This window comes from Dermochelys coriacea, chromosome 13 (assembly GCF_009764565.3).
Source record: "Dermochelys coriacea isolate rDerCor1 chromosome 13, rDerCor1.pri.v4, whole genome shotgun sequence".
NCBI lineage: Eukaryota > Metazoa > Chordata > Testudines > Dermochelyidae > Dermochelys > Dermochelys coriacea.
Window position 1 is genome coordinate 28,661,485 of NC_050080.1, and position 22,292 is coordinate 28,683,776.

The window sequence follows — 22,292 nt, forward strand, 5'->3', positions numbered from 1 at the left end:
TCCCCTACCTGGTAAGGGCGCTAAGTATGAGTGAGAATGATCAGTGGCGTTGGTGAGACAAGGTGGATGAGGTAATATCTTTTATTGGACCAACTTCTGTTGGTGAGCAGTCTTGACCTGAGAGTTTGGTGAGTAGTCTGCTGGGGCACGTGGGAAGGAACTTTGTTAAGTTAGGCTCTAGTAAGAGTTTTATCTTTATATTTCTTGTAACCATTTTTAACTTTTATGCCTCATTACTTGCACTCACTTAAAATCTCTCTTTGTAGTTCATAAATTTGTTTTACTGTTTTTTCTAATCCAGTGTGTTTAAGCTGGAGTGTCTGGGTACTCTATTTCAAATAATAAGCGGGCATATTATTCCCTTAAAGGAAAATGGACTTAATATGTACAAATGTACTGTCCTGGAGGGAGCTTAATGCATGACTGGAAGATGCTCAGTTACTATGAGCAGGATAAGAACCTGAATAGAATAGAATACATGCTGGTAAAGCAAATAAACTAGTCAAAGTGAGTTGGTATCTAAAGGTCCATGGAGAAGAGTAATCAGCCTAACTAGTCAGTTGGCTTGGAACTCAGTCACTGTGTTTCTGGGTCTTCTTTACAACACTGCAGATGTTTCACTTCGGACAATGTGTCTGAGGGACAAACACTCTTGCAAAGAGGATCGCATGCTGTGGGTTTGCTGTGGCATTGCATACACGCTTTGTGTGTGCGGGTGGGAGGTGGTCTTCTTAATTTCACTGGGATTCTCCAGAAAGAAAAAGGTTTTTTGTTTGTTTGCTTTTTTAGGGTGAGTGGGTTTGTGGCAAATGACAGCAGCCCTATAATATGGTCATATACATGGCTGTTCAAAGACTCCAGGGTACAAGAGCAGGGGGTCCAGGCAAGCAGCCCCTTCCTCAGCGTGGCTCTCTGTCTGAGCACAGGCTGACTGCTGCAATGCAATGCGTGGAAAGGGCTGCTGCTCTCTGGCTAGCTGCTGGTGCACAGGTGGCCATTGCCTGAGACCTAATGGGATGTAGCTGTTTTCCAGGAGCTGTCCCAATCATTGCTGTTTGGGCAAAGTGGGGCCTTGAACCTGCCTGTAGCTCCTGATTGCTTAATCTTCAGGAGACTTTTGTTTCCATCAGTTGTGCAGCATGTCGCTGAACTCCCTGAATTGTCTTCGCAGGGTGTGAATCCCTGTTTCGTTTGCGGTAAACACTCCACCATCACAGGTTAGGATTATTCTCAAAACCTCACTCAGAGCTGGTCCTGCTTCCAGACTCTTCAGTCAGCCAGGTGCTGCCTGGCAACAGCAGTGTCCAGGGCTGCATGATACATACATCAGTACATGATAGGTTAGATCTGCCCTGGGTTCCATTAAGCCAAGGCTGATAGTGGGGCAAAGTCCCTCAAGATGTAAGCTTCAGTAGGGCAAGGCACTAGCAACCCCTATGGTACCGGGGTGCCTGGGAGTGACCAGCCCAGGCTCCTGAACTTGTGTTGCTCATGGGGCAAGGGTTGTGAATGGCTAGAAAGTCCAGGTGATGTGCTGATTCAGCATCTGCCGGCAGAGCTGCACCTGGCTCCTGTTTGCAGCTCCGCCTCCCCACTGGAATCCCTGCATTTTCAGAGGGGTCTCAACCCATGCTTCAATCTTGGCAGCGGCATGTTTGCAAGAGCAGACAATTGGGATCAACCAGCTGTGATCCCACATGATAGAATTTACAGGGACCCACATGATGACGTTTCCTGCCAATGGCTCCAGTCCTGCAACTGAGGAAGATGGCTAGAGCTGTGCAAAGCTGCACTGAAGTCAATAGGGTTCTGGGTGAGTACCTGGTACAGCCACCTGTCTGTGCCCTCGCAATTGCAGGACTGGAACCTATGTCTATATTCCAACACTTGCGTCCAAAAATGAGTAAAGGCCCCAAATTGCAGAGGTTGTTGTTGAAAATGCATCCTTTAGGGTATTAATTTATAGTTCTCAAAATCTATATAAGCATGTGAAAATGGCCATACTGGGTCAGATCAATGGTCCATCTAGCCCAGTATCTTGTCTTCTGACAGTGGCTGATGCCAGGTGTTTCAGAAAGAGTGACCAAAACAGGGCAATTATGGAGTAATCTATCCCCTGTCATCCAATCCCAGCAACTGGCAGTCAGAAGCTTAGGGACACCCAGAGCATAATGTGTCCTTGACCATCTTGGCTATCCTCCATGGACCTATCTAATTCTTTTTTGAGTCCAGTTATAGTCTTGGCCTTCACAACATCCCCTGGCAAGGAGTTCCACAGGTTGTCTGTGCATTGGACATGCAATGAAGGGGCTAAATCCAATGAAACTCTGAAAATGCATTGGAATTCAAGGGACAATGCTCCTTCCATCTGAGGCTACTCCCTCTTATAACAACTCTCAGATCCACAGGTAGAAGGTCCTAGAAATGAACAGTAGAGAATGGTCCCTCTGCCATGAGCCAGGGAAGTATGGTCCCCATTTTACAGCTGGGGAAGCAGAGGTACAAGGAGTTTGAGTCACACAGTGAGTCAGTGACACAGCCAGCGATAGTGCCCAGATCACCTGGTCCTTACCTGCTAGCCAGATTTTCCCTGTTTCCTCAGCTTGTGCCCAGCTCCTAGGCTTTTGCTGTAAACAAATAGCACTTTTGGAGACCTGCTACAGATGGTGACTGCTCCGGAGTTCATGCTCTGCATCAAAGTTTCATTAATCAAAGCTTGTTTCTTACTCATTTGAAAGAATAATAAAAAAGCAGCCCCCCCAAAACCCCTTTCTCTTGAAAATTCCAGCACAAAACCCACTTAGAAAGGCCTGAATACCCTGTTGTGAGGTCCCTGCTCCAGCTCCCTTCACTCCCTCAATTCCGAGAGGCTAGGAGTTTGGTTGCTTATTCAGAAAGGTTAATGTTTTCTTACCACATTTACCATTCTCTCTTCATTGCACACTCTAGCCCATAGATTGTTTTCAGTGCTCCCAGCTGGGTCATGTGGCTGTTTTGCTACTTGAAAAGCCTGGCTTTAGGAAGGCCCCAGCTCTGCTGGCTTCCTAGTTGCTCTCAGCTGTGTATATTTTTAGCCCTGGAGGTGAGGCAAGGAACAAGGACCCCTTTTCTGACGGAGTACTCTCGCTCTCCATTCAGCTGTGGAGGGGTGGTGGGGACAGCATGTGGATTGCTTTGGAAGTGAGGTTATGCTCCCAGCTGGCCACATCAATGGGTCTGCAAGAGGCCCATGGCAGGTGGCACTCAGGTAATCAAACCTCTCCTTTCAGCTGATTAAACTTCAAAACAGCCAAATAAAAATTAGACCCAAGAAAATTTACCTAAGAGCACAGCGTAGGTGAGTGGAGAGGAAATTCTAGTCCAGTGGCTTAGGTGCTAGGTGGGAGGCTTAGAAGACTTGAATTTTGTTCCCTTTACCAGAGACTTCTCATATGACCATGGCCAATCACTTCATCTTGCTGTGCCTTGGTTCCCTATCTGTCCCTGCTAATAAGCATGGGATCTGTATGCAGGTGGCCACCAGTTCACTACACATGCACAACCTCTGCCTTGTATGTGCTCCTAGAAGAATGTACATGCCTGTCAGGCTCCCTGAATTTCTAATGAGGGAATCCTGTATCACTACAGCCTGTCTGTGTCCCCATCTCCTGTAGTGACCTACTGGCCTCCTGCAGGGCTGGCTGGTTATTCCAGAGTCTGCACACAGACTAATGGGCCAGCTTCCATGGAGCTGCACGGACTCGCACGGGCCTGAGCTTGTCCTATTGACACAGATGGAGCAACGCCATGCTGGAGCTGTGTGATCCATGCAGCATGTTAGTGATGTTGAGTGCTAGCTGCACATCACTGAGAAACTTGCAGCCGATTGTGAGTCATTGCCAGGCAATCCAGAGATGTACCTCTGAACGGCCACTGATGGCCTGGGGGACAGTGGGAGTTTCTAGGAACAAACCTTGTCATGCTGAATTAGCACAGTGAGACTATCGTAGCTGATAGTCCAGCAAATGGCCTGGCAATGAAGGCTGTGATCAGCCACCTTGAGGGAATACTTCCCAGCCAAGTGACGAACTCGTACCTGGCACCCAGCACAAGTGTGCAGAAGTTTGGTGTGTATGGCAGGGTAGGGGGCTAGGGGGAACCACACACAATGGGGCATCAAACACAATGGCTCAAGCCCTGGCTTCTCCCAGGCAAATGGATCAGTGGGAAAACCTGTCAGCATCACTTAAAGCATCTTGCAGATGTCTGCAGCAGCTGGTCTGGATCCACCCTTCCAGGGTTTTTAAACTGCATAGCAACGCCCCTACTAGTGGGAAGTTCGCTCCAGCTCAGCGACAGATGGAGCAGGCAGTTAAATCCGCGAGGGCCAGATACCGAATCTGATGGTCCCGTGAGTGAATAAGAGGGAGATGTACAGGGAGAGCCTCCCTAAACTCCGTGAGACACAAGGATGCTCCCAAGGGATGCTGGAGCTCCCCCTGCACTGAGACGTGTGGATGGAGCGCAGCTCAGCAGTGGCAAAGGGGAGTTGGCACCACAAATCACCAGCCATCCTAGATGCAGCGTCTGGTCCAGTGAAGGTGGAGAATGGTGATGACCTCACTTCTCTCCTGGGGACACCCAACGCCCCACATGTAAGGATGCGGTGCGGTGGGGAACACAGTGACGCCCCTTTGGGGTGAAGCGGTGTTTTTCACTCACAAACCGCACACAATGGCTGTACGTAGTTTCAGGATGGAGCCTGCGACCCCAGACAGCACTGCAGACAGCCCCTGGGAGCTGTGTGTAGCCCCAGTCTCTACTCCTGTAGAGGAGCGTGATGATGAGGCTGGCTCCACTTTACCACCTGCTAGGAGTAGCAGCAGCAAGAGCAGGGGATAGGTATTCTCCATCTTCCCATGCCCAGCATGGTGCTGACATCTCCTCCTCTGTCCCTGCAGATGAGGAGCGGGAGAGGGGGATAATGGCTCCGGCTGGGCACAGTAATTCTTGGTGTAAAGTGTTAAAAACCATTGGCGAAGGCTGGAATTAGCTCCTGGCTCCTGCAGGAGGAAGGGTGCTCTATGAGCGTGAGTGTCTGTCACATACTGGGCCATTAGGCTCCAGTTGGCACTTATGAGGCCACTGAAGGAATGCCCTGGCCAGACCTCCTGCGCAGTGGTGAGCAGTATATTCGGGCGAAGAGTGCGAGCTGATCTCACTCTGGTCTAAACTCATCTTGATTTTTTCCACAGACTTAATGCAGGTCTGGTTGCCCCTTGAGGTCCTTTGAGACAGGAAATGCGAATCAGTTATCAGCCACAATGTTGTCATGCCTATGGGATCGGTGGATGATAGCTGGATGATAGCTGGGTACCCAAACTCAGGCCCAAGGGATGCAAATTCCTAAGCTGCAATCAACACTAATGATCTCACTGCAGTCACCAAAATACCTTATAATCAGTGGGGGCTGGAAATATCTGAAAGCAGATAGGCAAACCACACACAGGGAGGTGCTCGCAGAGTTGGTTTACAGGCGCAGGCTTGGTCAGAACTGTATTAATTCACAGTGGTTCTTTGAAATGGGAATTTTTCTAGCTGCTGCCAGAGCCGAAGCTTTCAATAAACACAATTGAAAAGAAAATAAATAAATTTTAAGTCTCTAGTGCTTATGGTTACAAAAATAACCTTGAAAATTCAAAGTGAGTATAAACTGATACAGTGATATCTGCCTGAGTCTGCAGACAGCCTCAAACTCCACTTCCTGCCGTCCTGTGAGTGCAGGGTCGGGCCCACCCTACAATCACCGGGCGGCAGGAAGTGGAGTGACCCAGCCCCAATCCGCTCTGCTGGCTTGTGCTGGAGGGCGATTTCCCTCCTGCCCTCCAAGCCTGCTCCTGCCCCCCACAGGCCTTGGGTGCAGTTGCCCCCCCCCACAGGGGGACTGTGTAGGGCACCACAATGTCTAGGGACGGCCATGATGTTACCTATTGCTTCTGGGATCAGTGGGAGAGGGGGACAAGGGAAAGGTGCTCGTTTGCATGTGTCTAATCAGGCATAAGCTCCCTCCTTAGCAAGGGCTGCTCAGACTCCACGCCCTTTAGCTCTGCCCTTTGGTCTAGGGCTGGGCATGCAGTGGGCCGGATTCCTTTGAAAGTAGAGTGAGGCGGATGAAAGGAGGCAGGATCCAGCCAGTAGTTGGCTCTGTTGGGGTAACGTGAGCACAGGCCGAAGAAACAAACCCAAGAGCCCTGACAGATTCCTTGGGCACCAAGTGAGACCTCAGCCTGATCTGGCTGGCAGTCCCTCAGCAGGCACCGGCAGCCCTCAGCCAGCACGTTGGATGCAAACACGAGACCACGCACTCAGGAGTCGGGCTTTGGGTGTCACATCTCTGGAGTGAAGGTGGCAATGGTAGAGCCTTTGTTGTCACCATCGTTATATTTCCTATCCACAGTTGCACCGCAGCCCCAATCATCATTCCATGGACTGGACTGAACTAAACAGTGATGGCACGGGAGAGGCTTTGCAAACGAATGGAGACTTCAGCCTCGTCCGCTTGGCTTGGCTCCAACTGTCTCCCCAAGAGAAGAATCTACTCAGGAGAGTCAGTGATGGTTGTGTTGTATCTCTGCTGGGGTCCATATAGCTACACCAGGGATGCATCTGGCTTAGGGTGTATTGTGCCTTTAAAACAAGAAGGGGATGGGGATGGGGAATTCCCCTCTGATCCCAGTGCATGCTGGGAAAAGTGTCATGGGGAGGGAAGATTCCTCTGTTCCCAGGCAGTAGGTCTTGAGAGAAGGAGAGAAGGAAGGAACTGGAAGTCTAGGAGACTGCAGCACAAGACGGGTATGGAATGGACCATGCTGGAGCTTTCCCCTCATTGCTCTGTCGTCTGGGGAGACCTTCCTAAAGGTAAAACTGGAACAGCCGTTGTGAATCCAGCAAACCCCAGCACTGGGACAAGGAACATATTCAAGGTGGGCGTTGTTCCCTGCACATGAACATATTGAAATAGCAACATGCGCACCCACCTAGGCGCAAGAATGGGAGAGAAGCAGCAAGCCAGGCAGTACTCAGGGTCAGAGGCTGGGAAGTCCATCCCGTAAACTCACGGAGTGCATCAAAGTGGAGAGCCAAAGAGGGAGGAATCAGAACGTCCTGGAGCCAAAGTAATTGTAGGTCAAGATATTTGCTCTCCCCAGAGCTGGTTTCAGACCTCATGCCTCTCTAGTGAACATCAACATGTGTCACAGCTGCACCTCAGACTACCCCTGGGAAAGTTAAGTTGCTGCACGGATTGACTCTGGCCATTCTTTCTCTGCTTTCTGCTCCTTTCAACTTAAAGCATTGGTTTTGTTATAACAACAGCAGCAGCAGCCACAACTCAGCCAGCCGTGATTACATTTCCCCCCAGGAGCAATCATGCAGGTATGTCACTGCCAATCTTCCTGATTAAAATCTTGCATTTCAGTTCAACACGCTCCTTGCTGACAGAGTAACGCGTCAGGAGAGCAGCACTTTGCTCACTCTCCAATGGAATTGTGTACTGTACGTAAGCTGGAGAGACCACACAGATAAAAAGTTGTGTGAAAATCCAGATGGGACCTGTCAAGGTTCCTTCCCCACTCTGAACTCTGCGGTACAGATGTGGGAACCTGCATGAAAGACCCCTGAAGCTTATTCTTACCAGCTTAGGTTAAAAACTTCCCCAAGGTACAAACTTTGCCTTGTCCTTGAACAGTATGCTGCCACCACCAAGCGTTTTAAACAAAGAACAGGGAAAGAAACCACTTGGAGAAGGCTTGATAATAATTCTCACCAACTGGTACAGGTGAACACAGACCCAAACCCTTGGATCTTAAGAACAATGAAAAATCAATCAGGTTCTTAAAAGAAGAATTTTAATTAAAGAAAAGGTAAAAGAATCATCACTGTAAAATCAGGATGGTAAATACCTTACAGGGTAATCAGATTCAAAACATAGAGAATCCCTCTAGACAAAACCTCAAGTTACAAAAAGACACAAAAACAGGAATACACATTCCCTCCAGCACAGCTTATTTTACAAGCCATTAAACAAAAGAAAATCTCACGCATTTTCTAGCTAGATTACTTACTAACTTTACAGGAGTTGTAAGGCTTGCATTCCTGATCTATTCCGGGCAAAAGCATCGCACAGACAGCCCAAATCCTTTGTCCCCCCCCTCCAGATCTGAAAGAATCTTGTCCCCTCATTGGCCATTTTGGGTCAGCTGCCAGCGGGGATACCTTAGCTTCTTAACCCTTTACAGGTAAAAGGATTTTGTCTCTGGCCAGGAGGGATTTTATAGCACAGTATACAGAAAGGTGGTTACCCTTCCCTTTATATTTATGACAGGGCCGGTGTGGGTTATATAAATCTTTGCTGGTCTAATTTGGGGCATGTAACAACAAAGGTGGGATGGCTTAGGCTAGTATTATCTTAGACATACTTGGTCATGAACGATTGTCTAGTTTCAATGGCTTTGCACTTGAATTAAACTCTTGGGGCCGATTAAGTCCTTCCAGTGGGTTTTTACCTCTCCAGCTAAACAAGTGAAAACATGCTTGATAATAAAGCATGAAAATCCACTGGTGAGCCTGCCCATTAACAATACAAGGAGCTCTGAGACAGAGCCTTGAATTCCTGCCTATACTCAGGGTATGTCTACACGGCATTTCAAGGTGAGATTGTAGCATGGGTAGATGCACCCAGGCTAGCATTGCTAAATAGAACAGTGTAGACGCAGCAGCATGGGATTCAGCATGGGCTAGCAGCACACATGTATACCCAGGAGCCTGGTGTGCGTGTACAGCCCATACTGAAGCCAGTGCCATGACAGCTACACCGTTTCTTTCAGTAATGCTAGCACAGGTAAAGCTAGCATGGGTGTGTCCACCTGAGCTGCATTAACACCTTGAATTGCAGTGTAGACATACCCTTGGAGATCAAACTATTGCTAACCGTGGGTTTTAGCCATGGGTTCTTCTGAATTAGTATTGAAAATGGCATATGTGCTAGCTGGGAGAATGTGTGCACTGTTTGCTTAAATCTATAGCAGGAAATTAGGCGGGTAGAGGGGAGCTGGAGTTTCTAGGCAGAAACTCTGCAGTGATGGGGGAGAGAGACAGAACCACCTTAGGGATGGCACAGCAGACTGCTTGCTTTACTCTCATAAGATTTCTTGTTCATTTAGAAGGCAGTGGTGCTCTGATTCATTGGCATTGTTCTATGGCAATACACAACTGCAAATACTAGCCAAAGCTGAGGACCCAGGGCTGGATCTTGGTTCCCTTTCTGGTCCCTGACTCCGTCTAGGCTCCTGAAAGCTGCTAAGAGAATAATACAACCCAAGATGCCATATTAATTCTGAGCTGTAGTGGAACCCCCACATCAGTCACTAGTAAACAGAGTAAACAAGCTCAGCTGTGTCTGGGTTCACAGACAAGAACGAAGCTGCTGTAGAGATAATTTCCAGCCATACTTGACCATAGCACCTCCTAACCCACTCCATTTCATGGCCTCTGGTGCAGAGGGTGTGGCCACAGGAAAGGGGTGTGTGTGTGGTCCTGGTGTCCTTTAGCCGTCAATCAACAGCTATGGCCTCCTGGTCTCCTACATAGCTGATGTTATTTAGAGCAGCCCTGAGGTGGCTCTGATTTATGGAGTGGACCAGCCTGGCAGACAAATAGGGTGGCTTACAGATACATTTGCATCCCCACTCCTGAAATATGACAAGCCCAGCTTGACTGTAGCTCAGGACCTGGGTGAGTGTAAATAAGACTAGCACCTGACATGCGAATTAAAATAAAATCCCAAAGGCTCTCAATCTTCATGCATAAACTGACCATCATCCAGGGTCAGGAAGGAATCTCCCTCCATATTACAGTACAGAATTGTATACAACAGACCAAGTTCACTGTGGACTGAATTCTGAGCTTGTTTACACTCTATGCGACCACGCTGAATTTGATTATGTCGCAACTGGGAGGAGGCAGCAGGAAGACAGTCTGTGTGCACATGGCTTGACCACTATCTGGAAATAGTTCTCTTCAGAAAGAGCTGGTTTTATTTTTGAGCCATGGAGTCCTCTCAGGTTATTACCTAGCATGCTGTACAGAAAACAAAGGGTGGTGATTCCAGAGGAAGGAACTCAGCACTGGTATTAAGGGGCTTGTGTGAAAAACATTTGCTCTCCCAGCACGAGAGGGATCCCACTCAGGACTGCTTGCTGGGAAAAGCAGCTGTCCATCCTCCAGGCCAATGCAAAGAGAGACCGGGGGAAGCTGACAGATTAAGGGAGAGTTCTGCGTTATGCTTTTCCTTACCATTTCACCCAGTGTCCCGGAGCATTGAGTTCTGGTTTGTTTGAAACAGGCTGTCTTGTGTCACTGCAGACGTTCGCTCCCAAGAGGGGAAGTCTCCAGCGGGGGTCCAAGCTGGTAGGGACCTGCTGAAGGAGCCCCAGTGAGAAGCAGAGGCCCTGAAGCCAGTGGAGTTGTGGGGCCCCCCCTTGAGCACAATGCAGACACGGGGCCTATTGCTGCGAAGGGCACAGTTCCAGACACCCAGCTTAGCACACACTGCGCCATTGTGATGTGGAGATAAAGCCTGAAGGGGTAAAATGAACAAGCTGTGATTTCAGCATGAGGAGCCCCATTCCCTGGGAAGATATTGGAATTCAGAACCTGGGACAATGGGGCCAACCTGCCTCTGGCCTTTAGGTGATGCGTCAAGATGACTGTTCAACAGTAACAACAATAATGTCAGATTGAGCCCCCCAGGGACTGGGGCCAGCTGGAGCAGGGAGTGGGGCTTGGACTGTGATTGTGAGGTCAGTGGACATGCAGCGGTCCCATTGGTCGGCTGATCAATGGGGTGTCACCATGCTGATGCTCTCATCTCTCCGTGGTTCTGTTGGGACCAATCCCTGCCCCTCAGGCTCAGCGTTTCAGGCTGCCCCAAGGAGAGGCTCAACCAGCAAGGACACAGAAACAGCGATGGGGAATGGGGACCTTGGGCAAAGCACAGCTCCTCCCACTGGCAAGTGCAGGCAGAGTCTCTGGACCAGACTGATAAGGGGGTATGGAGGTGACTATCCATTCTGTGGCTCTCCTAGGTTCACTCCCTGTGTGGGGGTGTTATTGGAGATGGGGCTGAGGTGCAGAATTCAGATCTGTGTTGAGATTTCTCACACCCCAAAGGAACAGGATGGGGTTTGGCTCTGGGGTTTTGGTTCAGCTGTTTGTAGAGAGGGGAAAAAGAGAGAGGTGGGGAGGAACAGAGAGAGCTAAACCTAGACATGTTGATGAGGAAAAGCCCCAGGGGTAGAGGGGTGCTTGTTCCACTCATCCTCCCATTCAGAAGCCATTTTTTCCCTTTTCAGTACCTCAGGTGTCTCAGCCCAAACTTTTCATGTGAAGAATAATAAGATGATCCAGTGGGGAGTTCCTGAATCCACCCCATGACTTTGGCAAACTCCCGGTTGTGGAAAGAGAAGACACAGGGTGGAAATGCATCCAATGAAGTGAGCTGTAGCTCACGAAAGCTTATGGTCTAATAAATTTGTTAGTCTCTAAGGTGCCACAAGTACTCCTTTTCTTTTTGCGAATACAGACTAACACGGCTGCTACTCTGAAACCTGTCAGAGTGGAAATGGAAAGACAAGGCCTGAATCCAGATCAAGTTTGTTGGACTGATGAGCTCAACCTTTTGGCTTGAGGAGAGAGTTCAGCAGAAGTGGAGGAATGTCCCTGGGCAGGAGCAGTCCTAACAGGGTGTGCAGGTGGGCATGGCAACTCTGGGATAGCCCACTGGGGATGGCACCACTTGGCCATTGCTGTCTCTCCAGAGATGAAGGGGAGACCCAGTCAATGCCTGGAGGAGCTGGACACTCTTGTTATAATTGTGTATTTTGTTTCCACAGATGGAACAGTGCCCCAGCATCCTTAGTCCATGCAGACAGAGAGTGGGAGAAGAGAGAGAGGTTGGAGCCCATCAGCCAAGCCCAACAGAGTCCCAGTGAACAGTGCAGTGAGAGTGGATTTGCTCCAATGGGATTTTCCTGCACATGTCTCTTGCCTTATTCACTCTGAGCTGTTTGGGGTGGGGTCGTGTTGGAGTTGTGTTGTGTCAGCGCACAGCACATTCACAGCACTAAGCCCGTGTCTGACACTAACCCCATTCCAGAACCTGCACCCTGATTTAGTGTCATGCAGACCACAAACCGGTCCCTCCCACTTGCCACGTTCCCTCCCTTCTAGGCCACAGAGAGAACGGGAAGCTGTGTTTTCCCTTCAACATACTCATCACACTTGCAGCTCTGCATTAAAACAAAGACTATAATCAATTTCCTGCTTCAAGGCTTCCACCAGTCACCTGCAAGGGTCAGGAAGGAAGTTTTTGCCTCCTGATGCATAGTTGGCCAGATGTATTATGTTTTTTTCCCCACTTTTCTCTGAAGCAAGGGTGGGCAATAACTTTTGCAGAGGGGCCTCTCCTTTAATTTTGGTAAGTTGTCATGTTCCTCATATTTCTACTATATTAATGGAGGAGGTGCAGGGTCTGGGAGGGAGTTTGGGTGCAGGCGGGAGCTCCGGGCTGGTGCAGAGTGTTGGGGTGCAGGAGAGGGTGAGGAATGTGGGCTCTCGGAGGGAGTCTGGTGCAGGAGGGGGTCTCTGGGCCGGGCAGGGGATTGGGGTACAGGAGGGGGTGCAGGGTCTGGGAGGGAGTTTGGGTGCAGGAGGGGGTTCTGACCTGGGGTAGGGGGTTGGGGTGCGGGAGGGGTGTGAGGTGCAGGCTCTGGCTGGAAGGCGCTTACCACAGCCAGCTCCCAGCCAGCAGCGCAGCAGGGCTCAGGCAGGCTGCCTGCATGCCGTGGCCCCACGCTGCTCCCGGAAGCGGCTGAGGCCTACTGCTGCTGGCATGTTTCTGCGTGCCCCTTCGGGGCAGGGTGACAGCAGGTCTCCATGTGCTGCCTGCGCCCACAAGCACTGCCCAACCGGCTAATGGGAGCTGTGACGATGGTGCTGGGGGCGGGGGCAGTGCGCGGAGCCACCTCCCTCTCCCCCCTCCCCCCGCCAGGGCTGCGCAGAGACATGCCAGCAGCAGCCGGCCACTTCCAGGAGCGACTGGGGCTATGGCAGGCAGGCAGCCTGCCTGAGCTCCCCGCTGCACCGCGGGACTTTTAGCAGCCCAGAGATCACAAGGGGGCAGCCAAAGAACCTGGCAGGCCAGACAGGAATGTTAGATGGGCCAGATCAGGCTCACTGGCCGTATTTTGCCCACCTCTGCTCTGAAGCATCAGGCATTGGCCACAGCTGAAGGCAGGACACTGTAGAAAATGACCCAAAGCTCTGAGGTGGTAGAGTGGATCCTCTCTTTCCAGACGCTTAGCTGGTGAGTCTTGCTCACTTATTCAGGGCCAAACTGATCACCAGATTTGGGGTTGGAAAGGAATTTCCCTCCAGGTCAGATTGGCAGAGATCTTGGTTTTTTTCTCCTTCCTCTGCATCATGGAGCAGGGATCACCATTCTGGGACCATCTGTAGATCCTATCTAATCAGCTGCCTGCCAGTGCAGGGGTCTCAGGCACTGCGGGCACCACTGTCTCTCCTGTTCTCTGCCTGCTGCACACGACAGCTTATCTCCTGAGGTCTAAAACGTGGACAAGATATTTGGCTGTGGTTTGGTCAGATAAAATCTGAGGTATCTTTTGTCTTTAGTTATTTGTAACCAGGGCACAGGGAGGGAGAGTGACCCAGCGCATCAGTGACAGAGCTGGTCATACAGCCGAGGAGCCCTGACTCTGAGAGGTGCCAGACCTTAGGGTTAGAGCATTGTCACCAGCAGGTGCCAGTCTTTGGGATCAAGAGAGGAGAAGGCCCATGGTGCTGGGAGCAGGTGAGAGAGAGCAGGAGGAGTCAGTGCAGTGGCTGTTCCAGCAGCAGAGAGAGGAGGGGGAGCAAGAGCAGCACCTTGAAAAAGAAGGGGCACAAAACTCAAAGGGGGAGTTCATGAGGGGGCAATCACAGCTGCAGCCCTGCTGTGAAATGGCCCCCTTGGTGCCCTGAGGAGGGAGGGACAGACACTGGTTACTGGAAATTTGGGCAACTCTGGATATGTTATACCAGTGGGGGAGGAAATGTTGGCCCTTCCTCCTGGCTAGCAACCCTCAGCGGGGAGCACTGGAGGCCTGAGCGAGGGGGACAGGGGCAAAGTTTCTACTCCGGTTAGAGAAGGGCTGTTACAAAGGTACTGAACATCCACTGAGGCCCATGGCAGATGTGGGTCAGGGCCAGGGATAGGAGGTCTGAGCTAGGGGTGCAGACAGGACTGTCAGAGACTCAGTTTTAGAGCAGCAGAGTTGTGGTCTCCTCCACAAGCAAAATGGAGGCCCAGGATCTCTTCCTAAGAAGGGGCCAGTCCCAGAAAGATTGCAACAAGGCAGGGGGGGGATACAAGGGGACCCGACAGCTGCCCAACCACCCTGCTACAGCTGTATTCTTTCTCGGTTTTCTGCCCTGGCCAACTAACTCTTTCATTTTTTGATCCCTAGTGGTACAGCATCACCAGGAGAGACATACATCGGACTATCCCGCTGCTCCCTGGCTAGAGCATTGCCTTGAGAGGTGGAAGATCCCTTTTAAAATCCTTTCTCACCCTCAGGCTATGCGGGAATAGAACCTGGGTGTCCCACATCCCCAGTGAGTGTGCTGTTCACTGGGACCTGCCTGCAACTGTTGCTGTTTTGTGTGAAGTGAGGCAGGTGCCAAACTCATTGTCCCAACAAGTGACAGGTACCTGAGCTGCCTGCCTCCAGGGGGCTCCCGGCTGTGGATCACTAGCAGAGATCCGCCGCTCCCTGCAGCCCTGACTTAGGTGTCAAGCTCCAAGAGAGGAGCAGGATTTACGACTCACCCTGGCATTGGCATCTCCCGTTTGCTAGCTGAAGTGGCTCCCTGGCTTTCGTGGGTGGCATTCTAAGGCGCTGCTCCCCATTCATTGTACAGGGAGCTTTGGTGCCTAACTCAGGCTCTGTGGCTCCCAGTGATGTTCCTGTGATTTTCTAGGGGCCTAAAATGTAGGTGTTGCCACGCTCAGCATCGCAATGCCTGAGTGCCTTGTAGATCCAGGTCTCAGATACTAGAGTGCGAGCGCCATAGAAAAGCCCATGTGGAAATTAATAACTCTGTCTTCAGAACAGGGTTTGAACAGCGTGCAGTAAATAAGGCCTCGGGTTACACACTGAACAATTTTCATAGTAGCAGCCGTGTTAGTCTGTATTTGCAAAAAGAAAAGGAGTGCTTGTGGCACCTTAGAGACTAACAAATTTATTAGAGCATAAGCTTTCGTGAGCTACAGCTCACTTCATCGGATGCCTCCAATGAAGTGAGCTGTAGCTCACGAAAGCTTATGCTCTAATAAATTTGTTAGTCTCTAAGGTGCCACAAGTACAGTGAACAATGAAGATATAACAGAATAGTGAGTAGCGGCTCATTCAGGGATCACTTTGCACCTCATGGACTGAGTGTGGAAGAATATAATCTGGGACCATGTATCTAAAGACTGGCTCCTCATGTATACGCACACACACACAAGGGGACTTACTTAAGGTTGCACACAAAAATCTTAATTCTGGAATTTCCTACCTTTTGTGTACTTGACTTTGCAACCTTAATGAGGTTCTTTTAAAGTAGTTCTTTTTTTGGGGTGTGTAATAATTTATACAAGCTAGGTGGAGACTTGGGGGGCTCTGCTCTGTGATGGGGAGGAAAAGCAGGAATGATGGGGCAGAGTTAAGACTGGGGGGGAGTGGGGATTTCCAGGTTTCCTGAGGTTTGCACTAACTGTTAATTTTCCCAGTTGCCAATTGTTTGGCATTTGAACACCGCTCTTTGGAACGCCTTGGGTTTATTTCCACCTCACATTTCTCTCAAACTTGGTTGTCTTTGGGAGCTCTATTTAGAGGCTTGGTTTTGCTGCGGAAAGGGGGCTGGTGCAGGGGGCTCTCTGGCTTCAGGTTAGGCTGCCCTTGGGAGCCCTGGCGCTGGGCAGGCTTTTTTCTATGTTTCCTGAAGGACTCTTTGAAACAAGTCCAAGCGGTTAGTTAGTGCAACACGCATAGCTGCCCCATCCATGCCCCTTTAGTAAAGGGCCTAGTGCCCATGTCTTAGGAGGAACTTAGGATCATTCCAGCCAAGGGGAGATGGCAGGTCCCAGGCGCAGAAGCCACAGGAGCTGGTTGCATTTGGCCTTAGACGTTTCAGGCATTTAATACAGGAGTGGGGGGGGGTCCTGCGGCACTGCCCCCCTCGCCCGCCCCCACTGCGCCGCTCTTGCCCAGCGGCTTGTGCTGCCCCCGGTGCCGGTGTTCAGCGGGCAAACGGTTTCTCTGCTTGACCACAGGGCGGGGGGCCAGGCCTTGCTGCCCTGTCCCTTGTTTCCTGTCCCCGCAGCGGGTGCAGCCCCGTGCTCCGCCAGTGACTCCGCCAGTGGCGCCCCGGGGAAGGGCGCCCCCCCCCCACGGAAGGCGGAGGTTCCGCGCGGGGCCTGGCAGCCGCCCGCAGCCGGGGGCTCCCGGCGCGCGCGGCGCAGCGGCTGGCGGGCGTGACCCGATCCCCGCTCGCGGCCAATCAGGCGGGCGGGGAAAGTTGCCCGCTGGAGGCGGGCGGCGGCCGGAGCATCTGGCAGCGCGAGGGACCCGCTGAGCCCCCGCTCCCGCGCGGCAGTCGCCGGAGAGGCCGGCGCGGCGGGCGGGCGGGCGGAGATGCTGGCCTGCGCGGAGAGGCTGGCGACGTGCCTGCTGCCGGCCAAGCCCCCCCCCGGCGCCGGGCGGCCCCCGCAGCCCCGCGGCCCGGGGCTCTCCCTCTTCCTCGACGTGAGTAGGCGCGGGGCGAGCGGGCAGGCAGCGCCACGGTCCCGCCCCGCGGCTCCCAGCTCCGGGGGCTGGGGGGTGGGGGCTCAAGCCCGGGCTAGCCGGAGCCGCGGCCGGCCGCCTGCACGGGGCTGGGCTGGGAGCTGGCTGGGTCCCACAGGGCAGGTGGAACGCTCCGCCGTGGAGACGTCTCAGCGCGGCTGCACCCTGGCAGGACCCTGCGGGGAAAGATGCTGTTTTAGTTGCTGTGCCCCGTGTGTGTGTGTGCGCGCGCGGGGGGGGGGGGGCGCGTGTGTGTGCGCGCGCGAGCAGGTGTGTGTGCGCGCGCGCGCGGGGAGTGTGGGCGCGCGCGGGGGGGGGGTGCGCGCGCGCGTGTGTGTGTGCGCGGGTGTGTGCGTGTGTGTGCGCGTGGGTGTGTGTGTGCGCGCGCGAGCAGGTGTGTGTGTGCGCGCGCGCGGGTGTGGGTGTGTGTGCGCGCGCGCGCGGGTGTGTGTGCGTGCGGGTGTGCGCGGGTGTGTGCGTGTGTGTGCGCGACCAGGTGTGTGTGCGCGCGCGCGGGGGGGGTGTGCCCACGCGCGCGGGTGTGTGTGCGTGCGTGTGTGCGCGGGTGTGTGCGTGTGTGTGCGCGACCAGGTGTGTGTGTGTGCGCGGGGGGGGGTGTGTGCCCGCGCGCGCGGGGGGGTGCGTGTGTGCGCGCGCGCGCGCGGGGGGGGGTGCGTGGGTGTGTGTATGTGCGCGCGCGTGCCCGCACACACCCACCACAATGCGCACCGTCAATGACCTGTGACCACGGGGCACCTGCAGAATCTGCCTTCAGGGGCCCAAGCGGGGGGCAGAACCGGGGTGTGAGTACAAAGGACAGAGAATTGTGTCTTTGCAGCCCCACGTGTTGCGTCCATGAGCTAGGTGCCCCGGGGTTGAACATTTGTTCATAATGTGCGGTGCCATCATTTGGACTGGGAATGAATGGGAAAATCCTTGCTTTCTCCTACGGAACAATGTGCGGTTCTTAGCATTGTTCCCGAACAAAACAAACGCCTATTTCATCCCCCAACTTTGCAAAATGCTACTAACTCCTCCATTTGAGGGCAAGCTTTGCGGGGGGCGGGGATTGTTTTTCTTCATTGTCATGCAAGTAGAATAGTACCTGTTTCTTTTTCAATCGGTAGCCAGGGAGGAGGGAAGCAGATTTTGGTTTTTTGGGCTGGTCAATTTTCCTGACCAGTTTGGAAGCTTAAGCCCCTAACTGAATTGTGTAATGTAACTAAAGCTACAGCTGCTCCGGCGGTAAAAGTCACCAGAGCCTGGTTTAAAATCTCAGCCGGGAAATCTGTGTTAACAAAGGTTTATTGTAGCTGGCAGTTACACTCTTAACGTGGGTGATGAAGAGTTTTCTAGTCCAGCTCCAAAGAGGATTGCCAGCTGGGAAACATTTGAAGGTGTCTTTGCTTTTAACGTGCTGTGTTTACTGCAGAGTTGTGGGTATTGTCTGATCACTGTGTGCACTGCCTCTCTCTTAGAAACTAAGAGTTAAAAGCAGCTTTGAAGTAATGGTCTGACTTAAGGCTTCCAGGCAGCCCTCCGATGCTAGGAGCTGGCTAAGAACAGCGGCGTGGGCTTCCTGCAGCTGTACCTGCAGTGGAGAACTTTCTGTTGATATCTTTCATCTTGACATTCAAAGCAAACAGCCCATTGTGCTTGATGCTCTGCTCCCCTGAGTGTACCGGAGACACATTAACGGAAACCCCTGTGGCTAATTGTACAAAAGTGAATTGTATGAAATGTTTATGAAGCCAGATGCTGGAGCTCTCTGGCTCCTTGTGAGAGGTCTCCATGCCTTCACACCCAGGCTTTGCCAGTTCAGCCTCTATTGCTCACAAGAGTGAAAGCCTTTAGGAACAAACAACCAATTGGCTATTGTTTCTTTTGGCTAATGGATCTTAGTCCTCAGTCCTTTCTCTTGAATTGCGTATCCTGTGGAACTGCTTCCTACTTAGACAGTAGCTCAGAGCTGTGGAAACCACTGCCGAAGGCACTGTCTCCTCCAGAGGGTCTGACGGGTACCCCAAGAGTCAAATGTGCCCAGCTGATTCTTAGAATGTGGCCTCCTGCAGCCCTCTGCCTGTGGCTACACGGTCACGGTCACCCGCTGGGCTTTGTGCAACTGAGTCACCAACAAGAGACATAGATCTGGAAGATGTAACTGAAGTACCAGCCCCAGCTATGGGTGTGGATTGATTTTTTTCATTTTCAGACAAGCAGCATTTCAGTTCCCGGCTCTTTGCCTGGCTGTCAAAGTGCTGGTCACTTCTGTTTCAGGCAGAGGCCACCTCTCTCTTCCTCCCCTTTCCGAGCAAGTGAGGTGCCCTTCCTCGGACTGAAATCAAGCTGGCGGTGGGGTGGCCCAGTAGCTAGGGGGAGTTTGATGCTGACAGATGGAAATGAAATCGAAGCTTTGGCCCTTCCCTGAGGCATTAGAACAATTTATAGCCAAGGTAACCACCAGGGACAGAGTCCAACAGGAGGAGCATGACTGGCAGGTCTTTGGAGCACTGCTGGGGCTAGAGCACAGTTAATCAGCATGGCTCAGCCAGAACCAGTGACGTCTGACCAAATAAACTGTTCCTGTTTGCACCAGTCAATAAATCTGCAGGATTTTGCTTTGAAAACTCTAAACGGAGGATAGACAGGGCTGAGAAGCTGTTATTACACTGGAAGCAGTGTCAGTATGTCTGTTGTGACAGGAGCAGCTAAGTTTCTGGCTAAGAGTAGAGTAGACATTTGGGCTGGAATTTGCAATGGACCCTAAGAGAGTTGGGTGCCCAAATCGCAGGTCAGCTGAGTGCCCAATTCCCAAGGCTTCTTTGCAAATTCCAGCCTTTGCAGTTGATTTGCAATGTTACGTGTTTGCAGCTACACACATATATTTGCAGGTGTCTCACTTCCCGTGTCAGGTGACACATGTGGGAGGTTGGTGCTCAGGTATCCTTGAGATGGGCACAGTGTACAAGCCTGTGTAGAATCACATGAGTTACCATCTGCAAATATCTGCATGTAACTGTCCGTGCTGAACTTTGAAAATCTGGCCCTATTTCAGAGAGAAATAAAGTGGCAGAGAGCAGTAGACAGCAGTCCTGCCAGTTCCAAGTGTTTAAAAATAATCATGAGTCAGACCTCCAAATATCACATATAAATAGTGATAATAAATATTGGGTCATTTTTAGTTTGTATTCTGGTTTCAGATCCTTTAGGGATCATGTTTTCAAGCTTTTCTCTGCAACCACATGGGCAAGAGACTCACTTTAAAAAGAGCTGAGATTCTCATGTAGTCACATGACTCCAGAAGCTGGGGCTTTAAGGAAAGCACCAAATAGTGTGAGACTCATGATAAAAAAAATTGTGAGAATTGTCAAGTGCAACTGTTTAAAAGTGACACCCACTAGTGCTTGTCTAATCTAGATGCTAAAATATTGACATGCTGTCTGTTTTATCTGCTAGAATTACACCCCCTATGTAATTTCTAAATATTCTAAATATGTCATGAAGCAGTTGAAATCAATCCTATTTGCTCAGGTAGGGGTGTCTGACAGACACCTCAAAGACCAGGTGTGGCCCAGCGACTTATATCATCCATGGCTCTCTTTAATATAGAAGTCCTGTAATGGACATGGCAGATCCCAGCATGCAGTGCTCAATCTTGATTTTAGTAGCAAGGGTGCTCATCTCAAGGTGGAGCATTGCATGCTGGGAAGAGTAGTCTCCAAGGGAAGTAATTTAAGTGTGCCTCCGAGACTGAAGTCTGGGTACCCTTTTGCTAGACCAAGAGCATCTGGGCAGCTTTTAGGGTGAAATCCGCAGTTCCTGTGCAAAGCACAAGTAAACTTGGGTTGCATGGGGGATGTCATCCTCCCTCCACCCACAGGCAGGGTGCTGGATGTGGATTTAAACCCCATTGGGGGTTTGTGGCCAGTGGGTCTGTGCAGGCAGCAGCCCCACTCTCTCTGTGCCCTTCTCCTTTGGTTCTTGCCTCCCCTCCCCAGCTCCTGGGAGAAGAACCCCCGCAGAACTCCCCATCCTTGCATGGCTGCTCTGCTTCCTTGGCTGCGCTGCCGAATGTGATAGTTTCACAGCATTTGGCTTGTCAGGAGTCAGAGGGGCCGGGAGCAGTAATTGCTGCCCAGCAACAGGGTGCCGATGGAGAGGCCCAGCCTGAGGACGCCTGGCTGCTCATCTCAAAGACATCATCACTGCAGGTTGACTTTGAATGGCAGCTTGCTATGCCAACCATCAGCTTCGGTGGGGCTATTTGTGTAGTGAGTGGCTATGCACCCTGAGTAAGGGTGGTGGAATCGGGCCCTAGAGAGAGATGAGATTGGGATGGGAAAATCAGGGCCAAGGCTGCACAGCTGGTAAGCGGCTCCTGACTTTACAGCTGTGAGAGCCTGTGTTTGCAGCTTCTGTCCTGGGGACAGTCACAGCGAGGGGCGAGGGGAATGTCTGAGGCATAACTCAGGAGCATCCCAAGGCAGTGATATGTTTGGAGGAGGAAGCCATAGGAGTTCCATTCCTCTCTGCTCACTGCTCCCCAGCAGCAAGCCCTCAATAGCTGCCCACCTGGGAGTGTATTTTTCACTTCTTCAGCCATTTTGCTGTGGTTTGCATTAGCACTTGCTAAATATTGGCCAGGTTGTGCCTGTGCAGGTGATGGCTTCCCCCTTGTTTCTCCCAGGCAGGGGCTGGCCGCAATTGCAGCCCTTGCACTCCCCTCAATATAGGACTGTAAAATATTAACTACAACAGAAAGGATAGGCAGAAGGAGGGGGTCATGGCTGTCCCCTCCCCCATTGCAGTGACTTGGAGAGGAAGGAGGTTCCAGTGCTTAGGGCTCTAGCCAAGACCTAGGTTCAATTCCCAGCTCTGCCACATACTGCCTGTGTGACCTTGAATAAATCACTTAGTCTCTGTGCCTCAGTTTCCCCTCCATATAATAGGGATAATAGCCCTGCCTTACCTCAAGGGGTGTTGTGAGGATAGATCTGTTGGGGACCGTAAGGCACTCAGCTACTCCAGTAATGTGGCTTTACCTAGATAGAGTGCACAGAGCATCCTCTTAAGGAGCAGGAGCTGCACTCCCACAGCACAGGTGATCCAAGCACCAGTCACCTTGCTTTGCAGCTTTCAACCCTCTCTGTGGCTTCCCCTTCACCTCATCTCTAAAGCAGATGAGAGATGGGTGGGTCACCCCTGGACTCCTGCGCTCTCCTTCCCTGCATGGGCATCAGGGCAGAGCACTGTCCTGTATGTTTGTTTCAGAACAAGCTGTGTGTTCCAGAGAAGGCTGGCATGATTAGAATCAGAGCGAGAGATCTCAGCCAGTGCTGGGGCAGTAGCTTGGCCCATTGCTTTCCAACT

At 51.6% G+C, this 22,292-nt stretch overlaps 1 protein-coding gene across 2 annotated transcripts in view; it reads left to right on the forward strand.

Moving 5' to 3' along the window:
* The first annotated feature begins 16,589 nt into the window (after positions 1 to 16,589).
* The window catches only part of NECAB3 (N-terminal EF-hand calcium binding protein 3), a 114,090-nt gene continuing 108,387 nt past the window's right edge, over positions 16,590 to 22,292 (forward strand). The window contains exon 1 of one of the 2 annotated variants that reach the window (XR_005288677.2): positions 16,590 to 16,883. Coding sequence is in view for 1 of the 2 variants with exons in the window: in XM_038370084.2 (XP_038226012.1) it covers positions 16,773 to 16,883 (111 nt within the window). In the remaining variant the exon portion in view is untranslated. The remainder of the gene's footprint in view (positions 16,884 to 22,292) is intronic. The other variant, XM_038370084.2, reaches the window with a different exon arrangement.